Source organism: Balearica regulorum, chromosome 1, assembly GCF_011004875.1.
Source record: "Balearica regulorum gibbericeps isolate bBalReg1 chromosome 1, bBalReg1.pri, whole genome shotgun sequence".
In the NCBI taxonomy this organism is placed as follows: domain Eukaryota; kingdom Metazoa; phylum Chordata; class Aves; order Gruiformes; family Gruidae; genus Balearica; species Balearica regulorum.
This window is the reverse complement of record NC_046184.1, coordinates 46,666,861-46,681,309: the sequence shown is the minus strand read 5'-3', so window position 1 is coordinate 46,681,309 and position 14,449 is coordinate 46,666,861. Positions and strand designations below refer to the sequence as shown.

The 14,449-nt window shown below is 37.2% G+C and overlaps 1 protein-coding gene across 5 annotated transcripts in view; it reads left to right on the top strand.

The window, feature by feature from the left end:
* SLC6A15 (solute carrier family 6 member 15) overlaps window positions 1–12,197 on the top strand; it is a 40,211-nt gene extending 28,014 nt beyond the window's left edge. For all 5 annotated transcript variants that reach the window (XM_075747915.1, XM_075747929.1, XM_075747935.1 and 2 more), the window contains 6 exons: window positions 2,323–2,564; window positions 2,669–2,861; window positions 3,817–4,009; window positions 6,729–6,888; window positions 9,271–9,433; window positions 10,858–12,197. In XM_075747915.1, coding sequence (XP_075604030.1) covers window positions 2,323–2,564; window positions 2,669–2,861; window positions 3,817–4,009; window positions 6,729–6,888; window positions 9,271–9,433; window positions 10,858–11,229 — 1,323 coding nt within the window. In that variant the 3' untranslated portion in view covers window positions 11,230–12,197. The remainder of the gene's footprint in view (window positions 1–2,322; window positions 2,565–2,668; window positions 2,862–3,816; window positions 4,010–6,728; window positions 6,889–9,270; window positions 9,434–10,857) is intronic.
* The last annotated feature ends 2,252 nt before the right edge of the window (window positions 12,198–14,449 follow it).

Here is a 14,449-nt window from a genome sequence, read left to right as displayed (position 1 = left end):
TTTCTTTAACTAGAGAAGTACCACTAGGTACTGAGGGAAGGTGAATGCCAAAATTCCCCTTGAATACCAACACCTCTTAGCTCTTCACTATTTCATCTTTCATGAGTTAGACCTAAAATAAGTTGCAGCTGATGCTTACCTTATAGTTACATTATAATTTAATCATACAGGTGTTTCAGGTATTCAGATGAACAATCTTAATAGAAAAATGGTTTTTAATTTCTTCTGCTGGTTTCCAGTTCTGTATCTCGAAACTTAAGTTGTGGCTTAAATTTGAGGTTAGGAGGCCTATGTGTCATGTACAGTATATGTGAATATAAACCTTCAAAGGTATTTTTATTATAATCTCTGATTGTTTCTGTACTTCAGCACTAATGTGGACTGTAGGTTTGCACGAAACTACCTGAAGGAACTCAGACCTGCCCACCTGTTGTTTCCATTCACTCCACTGTGCTAACAGTTTATGTGGGCAGGCAGACTGTAAAAAGAATTGCTAAACTGATCTCGTTCGAAAATAATCCAGGTAGACAGACAGGAGAGGGGAGGGAGAAACATCTTTTCAATTAGTTCAGCAAATGACCACGTTTTGGCCACCACTGATCACAACACAGAAGAGTTGTGTCAGCACAGCAGAGGACTGGCACACATTGGTGCAGGTGTGAGAGCACAGGACTGATGAAGAAGGGGGGAATTTCTTTCTTTGGCTTTGTTGATGAACAAAGCAGAAATTCTAAATAATCTTAATGAAAAACCTAAGGAAAGGTATATGAAAAGCCCACTGAAGTCAACTTCAGTAGTGAAACAGTACAGTGAAACTGTAGGACTGTATGAAGCTTAAATTCAGAGCCCCCAAAGCTTCACAGAAAATACCTTACAGCCCTGTACTAGCTACTAGGAAGAAAATTAACCCTATCCCAGCCCAAACCAGCTGAAACAGCAAATTAATTGCAAGTTTATTTTTAAATGCTAGGCAATGTGTATCTGAGAACGTACTACCTTTGATGATAGCATATGATATATTGCAGGAAGCGAGAAGTGTTTTGGTGCTTAAACCATTTACAGATTTGGGAAAATTAAGCCTATTCCTGAGCTCCCTCTAGTGGAAAAGCTCTAGCATGACTGTGTGATACAGGCAGATTGACCTACGTGCAATAGCTACTTGTGCATTGTAATTTTAAACAAAAATTATAAGTTAGGAACAAGTTTATTTTCATCAGCACCTTTTTTTCAAATTTGTTGTATTTTAGCGATATGTAAATAAGGTATCTGCTACTTATCTATAATAAATATTATACCTTTATGGGAAACTGGAAAATTTTTGAAAATGTTATCATAACAGTAGAAGACTTTTTTTTTTTTTTCCCCCTCTTAGTAAGACAGTCAGTCTTCTAATTGTGGCATCATTCTGATGCTTTTTAGTTTTACTGTTTTCGATAAGCCTAGGATTTAAAAAAAAACGAACAGCAAAAAACCCCAGCACATTCACAGAAGTAAGGTCTTTCACTGTAAAATGAATGGAGGCCCTCAATCAACTTGAGAAAATCTAGTGTTTAAATTTATGATTCAGTATCTAGAAGGATCTGAGATAGATGATAACTTTAACAAAGATATTTCTTGAGGTGTGGTCATCTGAACGATTAATATAGTTCACTTTTTTGATAAAAGGCTTAGTCGTGCATCGAATACATGACCCATTTAAATTAGGGTAAGTTTGAGGCGTCTAGCTTAAGGGAGATTTGACTTGTGGACTGTACAGGTTGTGGTGGCTGGCATTTATTTCATATGTTGCATTTTGCTGTATGTATTTGCATGTAATAGAATTCCATATAAGCATGTGTATTTCATAGTCACTTTTTTTTTGAAAGTAACAACAAAACAACTTTCAACATACTTAATGCATTTATAAGAGGCTTGATCATCCCAAAATAAATCTTAAATCTGACAACTGATAATACATGTACAGTAAAAAAAGACAGTAAAGAACTGTAGAAAAAAACCCTCAACAGATATTCTCTCTTATTTCACAGTTTAACTAGCTGTTAGTTTAATAATCATATAGCTCCAGTAGTGTCTCATTGTTTAGAACGTACTCTATTTCTCTTTAAGGATTATATTGTATAAAATCAATATAAATTCTGGCTGATAAGTTCTCTCAACTTTAGCTGTCGTATTCAGCTTTCATTGTATCATAATGAAAATGCAGTTGTAGTGGAGTATTAGCATTTTGTGATGTAGGTTGTCTTCCTGTTTTTTTTCTGTTGTCTTTTCATATAATAGAAATGCATTTTATAGCTGACATATATTATATCTAATTTCAAACAGCTTGAAATAATGCTGGAGCCCAAGGTCTGGAGAGAAGCTGCTACTCAGGTGTTCTTTGCCTTAGGGCTTGGATTTGGTGGAGTCATTGCCTTTTCAAGCTACAACAAGAGAGACAACAACTGCCATTTTGATGCTGTTCTGGTGTCCTTCATCAATTTTTTCACTTCTGTGCTGGCAACTTTGGTGGTGTTTGCAGTTCTGGGCTTCAAAGCCAATATCATAAATGAAAAATGTGTTATCCAGTATGAATATCCATTTATTTTTTTGATTATTTTTATGGTATATTTCATTTATGAATTAACGCAGATCATCAAGTTTGATTTCTCTGTTTTATTGTGTTTTACAGAAATTCAGAGAAGATTTTAAAACTTTTGAAAATAGGCAATCTGAGCCAGGATATGATCCCCCATCATATCAATTTCTCAAGCATTACAGCAGAAGATTACAATTTAGTTTATGACATTATTCAGAAAGTTAAAGAAGAAGAATTTGATTCTCTTGGTCTGAAATCTTGTCAAATTGAAGATGAACTTAACAAGGTGAGAGCAATAAGTAAGTCTTAAATAGAGAGATTATGAACGGATGAGTATTTCTTAGCCTGAAATAAACCGTGACATACTTACACAGCGTATCAGTACAGCGTACTTAGGAGCAGTGCACCTGTAGAGATCCATATGAAAACTTGGTTCTGTGCAGGGTTGCGTTCCAGCTCACCTTAGGACTTTTGGGCACAGTGTCTTAATATATTCTGATTTGTAATATATTCTGATCATTATATCACTCTGCTCAGGAGGTTTTAAAGTTCTGGTTTTTAGCAGAGTTGAGTGTGAGGATTTTTCCAAAGACTAAGCAGAAGTGTACCTATTCAACATCTCAAACCGATGTCTTCTAATGTTAAGATACAATTATTAAATACTACTTCACTAGAAAGTAAAAAAGTTATTATATAATTGCTTAATGAATATCATCCTGTTTTGAAATCTTTACAGTAAGCCAGATCTGTAAAAGAGATATTTTTCTAGCTTTTTCAGAGGGACTTCCAGTTTTAAACACTGACCTCTACGTAGTTGCTCCAGTATCTGAAGCTAAAATGTCAAATTGATGACTTCTTAGACATTAAAATTTTCTATACAGTTCCTGCCCTTTAAATTTGAAATAAATAGGCATAGAAATGAAGTCCTTTATGTACTTACTGGAGAGACTAGAGTGTATTTTGTAGCAGTCCTGTATAATAGCTCTCATGCAGAATTATCAATGAAAGAAAGAAGTGTGTTGTTAATATCAATCAACTTACAGATTCTGAGCCAAATCCAATATTTCAGTAAATAATATTAATTAAGTTTACAGGTTTGGAAGAATCGCATATTAGATAGCAGCTTCCTGCTCTAACTTCAAGATTTAATCAATGACGTTGCATGAACTCGGAGTCAGACTGTCACACTAGAAGAAAAATACTGTCCGTGAATATAACGTGGATTTTTTTCTCACTGACAGGCGGTTCAAGGAACTGGTTTAGCTTTTATTGCCTTTACAGAGGCAATGACCCACTTCCCTGCTTCTCCATTCTGGTCAGTCATGTTCTTCCTCATGTTGGTAAATTTGGGACTTGGAAGTATGTTTGGAACCATTGAAGGCATCATCACACCCATTGTTGATACCTTCAAAGTCAGGAAAGAAATTCTTACTGGTGAGTTGCAGAAACTTTCTTTTCTCACTACAGTAGTAAGCTAATAATTTTTTTGAGAGTATGAAGTCCTGTTTTCAGTGCTGACATTTTACAGAGCAGTAAATCACTGTATTCTAGACTGTACTTCCACGCACAGGCACATTAATATCTGCAAGTAAAACCTTCTCCTGAGTGCTGCAAGAGCAGGAACATCTTAGAACTTAAATTTGAATGAAGAATTTCTGTTACAAGTTTCTGTGTGGTCAGTCCTTCTGAGCTCTTCCAGCATACTTTCTATTCCAGCCTATGTCAAAGATCAAGGAAACAAAGGAAAAGGAAAGAATGAAAATGCATTGGAAATTATTATAAATTATTCCTAAGTAGGCCAAATGAAATCTGAATTTATGATAAAATGTATATTAAAAATCAGTACAATTACTTTCTAGAGGAACATATTTTTCCCAGTTGAATGTGGAAAGGGTCTTAAACAAGATGTCTAGCTTTTTGCTTTTTGCTTTTTTTTATTTAAATGACCAAAGTTATTTGAGGTGTAGCCTGTTCATGTAGCTCTGATCTTACAGAATTTCTCCTTTTGAGAGAGAACATCAGCATAAAATGTGAAAGTTAGGTTTCTGAAAATCTTCAGGACAGCTGCAAGGGACTTGATGTGCTATGCACAAATTTGGATTTTGTTTCAATACGTATCACAGGGATAGATAACGTTAAAGCAGTTTATTTTTATTTTCTAACTCTATGAAGGAAATAATAATATATTTTATAAGAGTTAACCCCTGATGCAGCAGAGCACTGCTTTTTCCTGACTGCTCTCCTTACCTTACTTAGGTAATAAGTAATATTTATCAGAAAACTTGTATTTTTTTTGCTTTGCTACATCTAAGAATAAAATTCTTCATAAAGATAAATAAACTGATTTTTCAGAAGTCCTAACATATTAAGCACTTCTTTTTTTTTTTGTTTTATTTTTTTAATGCAGCTCTTAAATTCTGACTGAATAACTGGTGAGACATTTAGATATTAGCTGGTTTTCCTCAGTATATACAGTCATTACTCTGGAGTAATGGAGCATTTTACAGTAATTCCTTGTTATTGTGCTTGACAAAAAACCTATTAAGATAAAGGAATATTCAAGAACTGCTTTTCTCTGGTAATTTTTTGAGTGGTATGCATGCATGATTTTTGCTAAACTCAGTTGTACTCAAAGGATTACAACTTGATGTGGTGTTTTTATAATTACCTTATAAAATTGAAATGCTTGGGTTGTACTTCATGCAGTGTTGGTGGGATTTAACAAGGATCATGCCTGCACTAGAGTTTGTGCTTAAAAACCACAAATCTCTTTTTGCAGAAGTGTGAGCACATTTGCAACTTTTTGCACTATGGTTCCAGTTCAGTCCCTCCTGAGTTCAGGGAAATCAATTCATGTGCTTAAAGTTATTTCGTGTTCAGGTATTTCCAAATCAGATTCTGTGTGTGTATGTGCCAAGTTTTGATGACTGTATCTAGCAGAGCCTTAGTTTACAGCTAAAGATGTGTATTTTTGGGGTGTAATGGTAAGACACAATGGGAGAACATAAGAATAACAAGGATTTCTGAATTCACATACACATGGTTCTGGTGGTCTAATTCTTTTTTTTCAGGGTCAGTAGCAAAACTCAGTGTGAGGAGATTTTATCTGTGTTCTTTTGGTTTGGTTACCTTGTGTTAGGAGTTGACATTGATTTGTAATGATCTCTTTAATTCTAAATTTCTGTTCTCTGAAAGTCATTATAAACATAGTTACAACGAGATTTAAAAAAGTGATCGGCCTTATACCACAGTATTTTAAAAAGTGTCATTGTCTTCCTTTCACTACTTTAATCAATACTATTGATTATCTGTGATTTATGCAATGGGTATATTCTCTAAGGATATTTTATACTTTGGCTTAAATTAATTTCATCTAATTTTAGACTGCTTAGCATATCCTCAGCCTAAGTTCTCAGCGGGGGGGTGAAAGGGCACTTCAAGTGGGAGAATCAGTCTTACTGCTGTTCAACCTGTAATTGATTTCACAGTTTATTGAAATTTGACTTATTTTATGGCTACTTAAGCATTCAGTCCTATTGATGAATTTAGTAGGAAGAAAAATAATTGAGATTCATTATGCAGGATTAAGTATTCAAGAAATACATTTCAGGTTGTCCTTAAACAAATGAAAGGGCAGAAATGTCGTTGCTTAGTGCATAGATACGTTTCAATAGATCCTAATGGAAGTTCATGCTGTGAATTATCTAGGGAAAGCCCTGGGTTTTTTTAGAATCATAGTCTGAAACTTTGGTCTTTTTCACTTCTAAATTCTCAAAAGCAATCTAGTGACCAACTAACATGATGTATGATGTTTAGCTCACCAGTTCAGTTTATTTTAGCCTTGCATTCACATTAAGTTAAATGTTTAATGAGAAGTAGTCACTAGATTCATCAGGACTGCTATAATACGGCAATTCCAGTAATTACTTCTAATTTCATAACTTTTCTTTTATGTAGGGAATAGGTAGGATTCCTAATGTTCTTAAAATTGAGACACCCACCCCCCCCCAAAAAAAAAGAAAAATGTTGTGGACTTTGGTTATATGAAATAATATGTTGAAGTGTATCTTTGCTGTTTCAAACTCTCTTTATTTCCTTTTTGTCTATGGAACTTTGTTATGATTACAGCTCACATTTCTGCCCTTTATTCCAGTGATCTGCTGCTTGGTAGCATTTTTTATTGGCCTGATCTTTGTGCAGCGCTCTGGAAATTATTTTGTGACAATGTTTGATGACTACTCAGCTACTCTGCCCCTGCTTATTGTGGTTATTTTGGAGAATATTGCAGTCACCAGAATTTATGGAATAGACAAGTAAGTAAAGGAAATGTATTTCCCTGTCCATATCAACAGTATTCATTACAGTAATTTTTTGTGATGTACACATAAATACAAGTAGAAAGTGGGTCAATCTGGACATGAATCTAGTCTACTACAGTTTTGGAGCAAGATATACTGCATCAAGACAGTATAGTGAAACCCAAAGAGCAATTGCAAAGAGGCAAAATTAGAGAGTTAGAAAGGAGGCTGGATATGCAGGTATGAGGAAATTATATAGAAATACAGCAAGCGAAAGATTTCAAGAAGTTATAACCATGGTCTAAGCAGCAAATGAGGATGAGTATTCTGACAAGATCTGCAGTATATTCCAGGCAGCCTGAGAAAGGATGAAAGCAAACTCTAATGACAGCAAGAAAAAGAAAGTTCCAGTTTATGAGCTAGATTTAATTTGGGGTGTTGTAGCACTTAATTGTTCTTTGCATTTGAGAGAGAGGAAATAGAAGAAATGATAGCAAAGAATAGGGCTGAAACTGAGTTGGAAGGAGCACGGCTGACAATGAAGTTAAGTGACTTTCTATCATTGATGGCTGAAGAGGGACCAAGTCCCTCTAATTTTTTTACGTCTCATGACAGAAATCACCAGAATGTGTTTTAACGGAGTAGAAGTTATCCAAAATAACTCATGCCATCCACAGATAAAACAGAGTATGCTATACTAGCATGTTGAAGTATTTAAACATCTGTGATTCCTTTGCGTGTACAAAGGGTGACATAGAATGGGTGGTTTTTCATTTGACTTTTCACTTGTTCATTCGGAGTAATCAGCCAGTCCCTTGCCATAATGAAATAAAACTATAATAAGAAAATTCAGTTTTATGGTTTCCAGACATTGTTTCTGGTTTACGCAAGTAGACCAGGCACTACTTACTCATTAAGGAAGAATTCCCACTTGGACCACATGTATAATCCTATAATTGATCACATAGACATGAAAACACCATGTAGATGCTTTTACACATGCAAATAAAAGACAAAACAGATGACCTGGGTATCAGGTTGGTAATGTTCAATCAGGTGGAGTTCCACTGTGAAGGGAGGTAGACATGCCAAAAGTCAGCAAGTTACCTGTGAGGAAGTTGGTGGTTAGGAACAGCTAAAATATGGTAATACTTTGCTTCTGAATCAGAGTGCAGCAGATCCATGTTTTCAGAAGTTGTCATTGGCTGTGATAGCACCACGGGGTCATACTCATAGATGAAGATCCAAGTGTATGTCTTATTAGGCACATTGTCTTTGATCAGATAGGGGAAAAAAAAAACCAAACCCCAACATCCAAAGGGATCACAGCCAAAGGATAGAAAAAAGACAACATGTGAATCCCTGTAGTTAAGAAGGAAAACCTGCTATGCTGGACTCAGTGCTAAAGGAGCTTGGTAGCTTTTGAAAGAGGATAAATAAGATGGAGATGATGAAAGACTTTAAAGTGAAAATAATAGATTTATGTTTAACTGGATGAAGAACTGGAGATCCCAGAAAAGAAAAGGCTATCTATAGAGGGCACAAACAGTTTGTAAATCAAGCTTCTTTTCAACAGTGTGTTTCACTGCAATGTAAACAAAGGATAGAATACCCCAAACTATACACTTCAAAAAAATTTTTGAGAGTTTTTATGACACTTGACATATGTAACTGCTTTGAAAACATACTTATTGCTATAAGAGCCTTTTTGAGACACACATTTCAAAAGGGAGTGGGACCACAAGGGAGTTAAAACAGAATCAGTGCTTGTGCACACTCCAAAAGAATTAACTAAAAATATTCTCTCTTGTTCTACTGGCTCTTGAACCACATACTCCTCTGTCAAGAATGCAAAAATAGGAGTTTTGTTCATATCATAACTTGCAATTTTGAGGCACAAGGAGGCAGATTTAAAACTTCACGAAGTTTTATTTCAGCAACTTCTATGATGCAAACCATAGCTTATGCATAAAGTTTAATTTTTACACTGCAGCACACATGTGGGTGTGAAATTAATTTTGCAGAATCTGTAAGATGTGCTGGGTTTATATATCTTCAAAAGTAATGACACATGCCTCAGTAAACAATCCAGTAGACAATAGAAGAAGATGTAAAAAAGAATCTTATAAAAGAAAGGTGAGTTTAAGTATCTTTCCAGCACGGTCCAGCATGCAGTTTACTAAGTCACTGTACTGTGTAGTGATTCCGTCTGTTCACTTATTCTGAGCTAGTAATACAAGCTGTATTTTTCAGCCCATCACATAATCTAAACTGCAGCCATTTTTGTGCGTGCATTTTTTCAGTGTATGTGTTCCCTCAAATTAGGTGCTCTGTGTCAATTATAGTACTTGAAATCTCAGTGTATGGAGTAATAATGACCTTTTATTCCCTTCACAGATTTATGGAGGATCTGAAGGATATGCTTGGTTTTTCTCCAAGCCAGTATTATTACTACATGTGGAAGTATGTTTCACCTTTAGTATTGTTATGTTTGCTGGTAGCTAGCATTGTCCAAATGGGATTGAGTCCTCCTGGCTACAATGCTTGGATTGAAGATACGGTATGTATATAACAGATGCCTTCACCATCGTAATGATCATATCTGAAGTATTTCAGAAGTACATGAAAATACAAAAAAATTTGCAATTAGAAATTCACAGTCCGTATAAATAATGACATGGTTGTTTTTATCTTAAGTAACATTAATGTAAACCCAAACATTTTTTAATTTTAGAGTAGTTCTGCTTTAAAATATAATGGCTTGACACGAACCTTCATGCTTTTTGTGACTTTTAGTTTGCTGATGTGAAAGAAATTCTTAAGGGTGGCAGAGGTTGTTCACTTTCATTAAATTTTATTTTACTACAGAAAATAGTTGGGTGATGACACTGAATAAATCATTTCAGGTATCACTTCAATTTTTTATGTGGAATTAAATATTGAGATTAGCCATGTCATAAATTTTCCCCTTTGGGAACACATATCACATTGTAGGTAACAGGCATTAAAACCTGTCTCTGATAATGTTTGATTTGTAAAAAAACTTGTCTCTCTGAACAGCAGAGTCAGTGCTGCGTGCTGGCTCCAAAAAGAGATTCAGCCAAGGTAACTCCTGAGAGTTCTGCTAGCCCTCAACTATTTCTGCAGGCTTGTCATACAAAATACAGGGAAAGTAAAAGGTCAGAGAAATGAATCTCAGGGACCCCTCTGAATGGACAGTTGTCCAAATTAGCCAGTGGAAAAAAATTAACAGCAAAGGCAGGTAAAGTGTAAATACAAGAGATTGGATTTGCTATAGCTAGACACCTGCCTCTAACCAGACAACCACTACTACTTTCTCAGGATTCTCAGAAAAAAGCTCTTGTTATGTTTGATTCTTGCCCTTAAAAATTAGAAAGATAAATACCTTAGAATACCAAACATCCCGTTCCTTTCCATGTATAAAATTAAATGTTAATTGAGCTACTAGGCAAACAGAGTCTGTTGGCCAGTGATTCATGGATGCAGTAGAGGTGTGGGGTGCCATCACTGCCACAGTAAATGTTACAGTTTACATGAAGTTTGTACAAAGTTGAACAATTCCACAGGGTGATCTGACACAGTCCCTGTCTAGACCAGCTATTAGCCTACAGAACAAGGACTTGCTTTCCAGGCAGAGTTAGATACCACTGTACACTCGTCTATTCTGAACATCCTTTAAAGGATCAGGGAACAACTACAGACAAATATAGCAGAAAGCTTAACGTGAAGACCTTGATTTGGGTTCTGCTGGAGTGCTCTGAGCATCTCAGGCATCTTTCTCCAATCCTACATCTATCCATGACTGTTCAAATTTGAGATCTGTGGTGATGCTCACATTGTAGGTGCAAGGTGACAAAAAGATGAGTATGTGTTTGAAAACTGCAGGCCTTGGTGAGGTCTGCAGGTTTGCCCTTTTTTTAAGTAAGTGAAGACGTATTAATAGTTTTCTCTTGGCTTGCTCAGGCTACAGAAGTGTTCCACAGCTATCCAACATGGGGAATGATTGTCTGTATATCTCTGATGGTGTTGGCCATACTGCCAGTCCCAATAGTCTTCATGGTGCGCCGTTGCAACCTTATTGATGACAGCTCTGGTAGTTTGGCATCTGTATCCTACAAAAGAGGCCGGATAATAAAGGAACCTGTTAATCTGGAGGGAGATAATACAAGTCTGATTCATGGGAAGAGTCCAAGTGAAGTGCCATCTCCAAATTTTGGCAAAAACATTTATCGAAAACAGACTGGATCACCAACTCTGGACACTGCTCCAAATGGACGTTATGGTATTGGGTACCTGATGGCAGATATGCCTGATATGCCGGAGTCTGACTTGTAACTGCAGGAAAAAAAAAAGCTGTTTGTTTCTTCTCTCTCACTGATTTCATTTACTAGGGTGCAATCTCAGGTGCTCCATAGTGACAGTCTTTAAAATGTCATGACTGTACGTACAGGTTGAGAAAACTCCCTTTGGATTTATTTTTTGGGTTTTCATTTGCACTGAAGGGAACAGTCAAAATCAACGGCAGCCTACATCTGCCAACATAGCCAAGAATTTGATTTTTTAATTAATTTCTAAATTTAAGGCTTTCTATCTCTGAAGCCCAGGTCTCACTCAAATGATAAATTTCTGAGGTAATATCACTGAAAATCCTTTTTTTTTCTGCTTTCAGGTTACCTCCCCAGTATTCAAAGTGAGCTCGGAAGTAGTTCACCAAACCCGTGTTTGTGCAAACACTTGTATATACCTTATGTAGATACGCTGTACTTACTTTGTTAGCACTGATAATTACTTAGGCTATTATCTGAGTAAAAAACAAACCTGCAAACTATTTTCTTATATAATATCTGTATAGAGCAATAGTATTAGAAAATCAAGGAGTAGACTTACAGGAAGGCGAGCAAAGATTCCCTGTTCACTGGGGACTTCATAAACTGTGGCTGTATATTTTGTGTAAAATATTTGCTTTTTCAGTGTGAAAACAATGTAAGAGTGAGTCACTCCAAGGATCTTAAGGATTGTGCAGATTCTGCATTTTTTCTATGCTGTGTGCCTAAAAAAGACCTTCTTGATATTTATTGTGGTTACAAGATTACATATATATTATATTTATATAATATACTTGTAATGTAAATATGTATATTATTCTGTATGTAATCGTTTCAAAAGTTGAAGCAAGATGGCTTTTTTAATTAGTCTCCTTCAGTTTTGCTTCTGTTTTATGCAGATAATTTTTTTCAGTCAGTAATTGTTAAGAACTGTATGGCATTACATTTTAACCTATGAATAAAGAGATTGACAAGGTGTTTCTCTGTGATTTTCTAATACACTTATTATAACTGTGCACTTATAACTTATTATAAACTGAGTTTTCTCACTTTTATTCTTCCGATTCCCTCCCCCATTCCACCAGGGAAGGAGTGAGCGAGTGGCTGTGTTGTGCTTAGTTGCTGGCTGGGGTTAAACCACGACAGTAGCACAACCTGCTTTTCCCTCAGCTGAACTGTTTGAATGAATAACATTTACCAGCTGAATAGAGATGCTAAACTAACCTGAAAACAAACAAAACCCCACGCTAAATCAGTCATCTTAAACTATTGGACAAGATCTTTTACTATGAATACAGTAGTTGATGTAGCACTGTAAACTGGCATGATACTCTGTAAGCTCATACATAGAACCATAGAATCTTAAGGTTGGAAAACACCTCTAACGTCATCAAGTCCAACTGTCGACCCAACACCACCATGTCTACTAAACCATGTTCCGCAGTGCCACTTCTACATGTTTTTTGAACATCTCCAGGGATGGTGACTCCACCATCTCTCTGGGCAGCCTGTTCCAATGCCTGACCACTCTTTCAGTGAAGAAATTTTTCCTAATAGCTAATCTAAACCTCCCCTGATGCAACTTGAGGCCATTTCCTCTTGTCCTTTTGCTAGTTACTTGGGACAAGAGACCAACACCCACATCACTACGACCTCCTTTGAGGTAGTTGTAGAGAGCAATAAGGTCTCCCCTCAGCTTCCTCTAGGCTGAACAACCCCAGTTCCCTCAGCCACTCCTCATAAGATTTGTGCTCCAGACCCTTTACCAGCTTTGTTGCCCTTCTTTGGACACGCTCCAGCACCTCGGTGTCCTTCTTGTAGTGAGGGGCCCAAAACTGAACACAGTATTCAAGGTGCGGCCTGACCACAGCCAAGTAAAGGGGCACAATCACATAACTATTGCTGGTCACACTATTCCTGACACAAGCCAGGATGGTATTGACCTTCTTGGCCACCTGGGCGCACTGCTGGCTCACGTTCAGCCGGTCGTCAGCCAGCACCCCCAGGTCTTTTTCCAGCCACTCTTCCCCAAGCCTGTAGCGTTGCCTGGGGCTGTGACCCAAGTGCAGGACCCAGCACTTGGCCTTGTTAAACCTCATACAGTTGGCCTTGGCCCATCGATCCAGCCTGGCCAGACCCCTCTACAGCCTTCCTACCCTCAAGCAGATCAGCACTCCCACCCAACTTGGTGGTGTCTGCAAACTTAGTGAGGGCGCACTCGATCCCCTCATCCAGATCATTGATAAAGATATTAAACAAGACTGGCCCCAAGACTCAGCCCTGGGGAGCACCACTTGTGACCAGCCGCCAGCTGCATTTAGCTCTGTTCACCACAACTCTCTGGGCTCGGCCATCCAGCCAGTTTTTTTCCCAGCAAAGAGTGCACCTGTCTTAAGTCATGAGCTGCCAGCTTCTCTAGGAGAATGCTGTGGGAGACAGTATCGAAGGCTTTACTAAAGTCCAGGTAGATAAAACATCCACAGCCTTTCCCTCATGCACTAGGCAGGTCACCTGGTCATAGGAGATCAGGTTGGTTAAGCAGGACCTGCCTTTCATGAATTAAAGCACTTCAAGGTAAGGAATAAAAGTTAGGTATAAATTTGGACTTCACTACCTCTTGTAACACAGGGCAGAACCTAGTTACGTTGTCCCAGCATCAGACAACCAGATTAATTCATCTGAGGTAAATGCAAGTCTCAGAATCATAACCAGATATGGATGTCTCACCATCCTACTCTCCATTACTCCAGTTTAACCCTGTTCCAGAGGCCAAAAAATGAAACAGGTCTCTTACATAGCTCTCTTGTTCATTGCCCACCTCTTGCCCTTTGATGGGGGAAGAAACATTGTGAAGGCTGATTTGCAATGCTGGTGGCCCAAGAGGTAAGTGCCTTCTGCTTGTCCACATGGGGACCAACGGTGTTCTAACACATACTGTAGCTCTGTGCTTCAAGAGCACAGCTTTGAGCATATCAATGGGGAAAAGCTGTGCCAAAGAAAATCTTAAATCTTAAGCAAATCTTAAAGTATCTTAGTAACCTGATAAAATTCCTTAGGAATAACTCTTTAGTCTTTGGGAGGATAATCTCAGATAATCTCAGATAATTTTACATTTCTAACCTGAGAGCTTTTGAAGTTATTTCCAATCATCAAAAGTTGAACTAGTAACATTAGTTGAGAAGAAGCTATATTTAATTACTAGGCTTATCTTAACATTTGTTAGAAGTTGT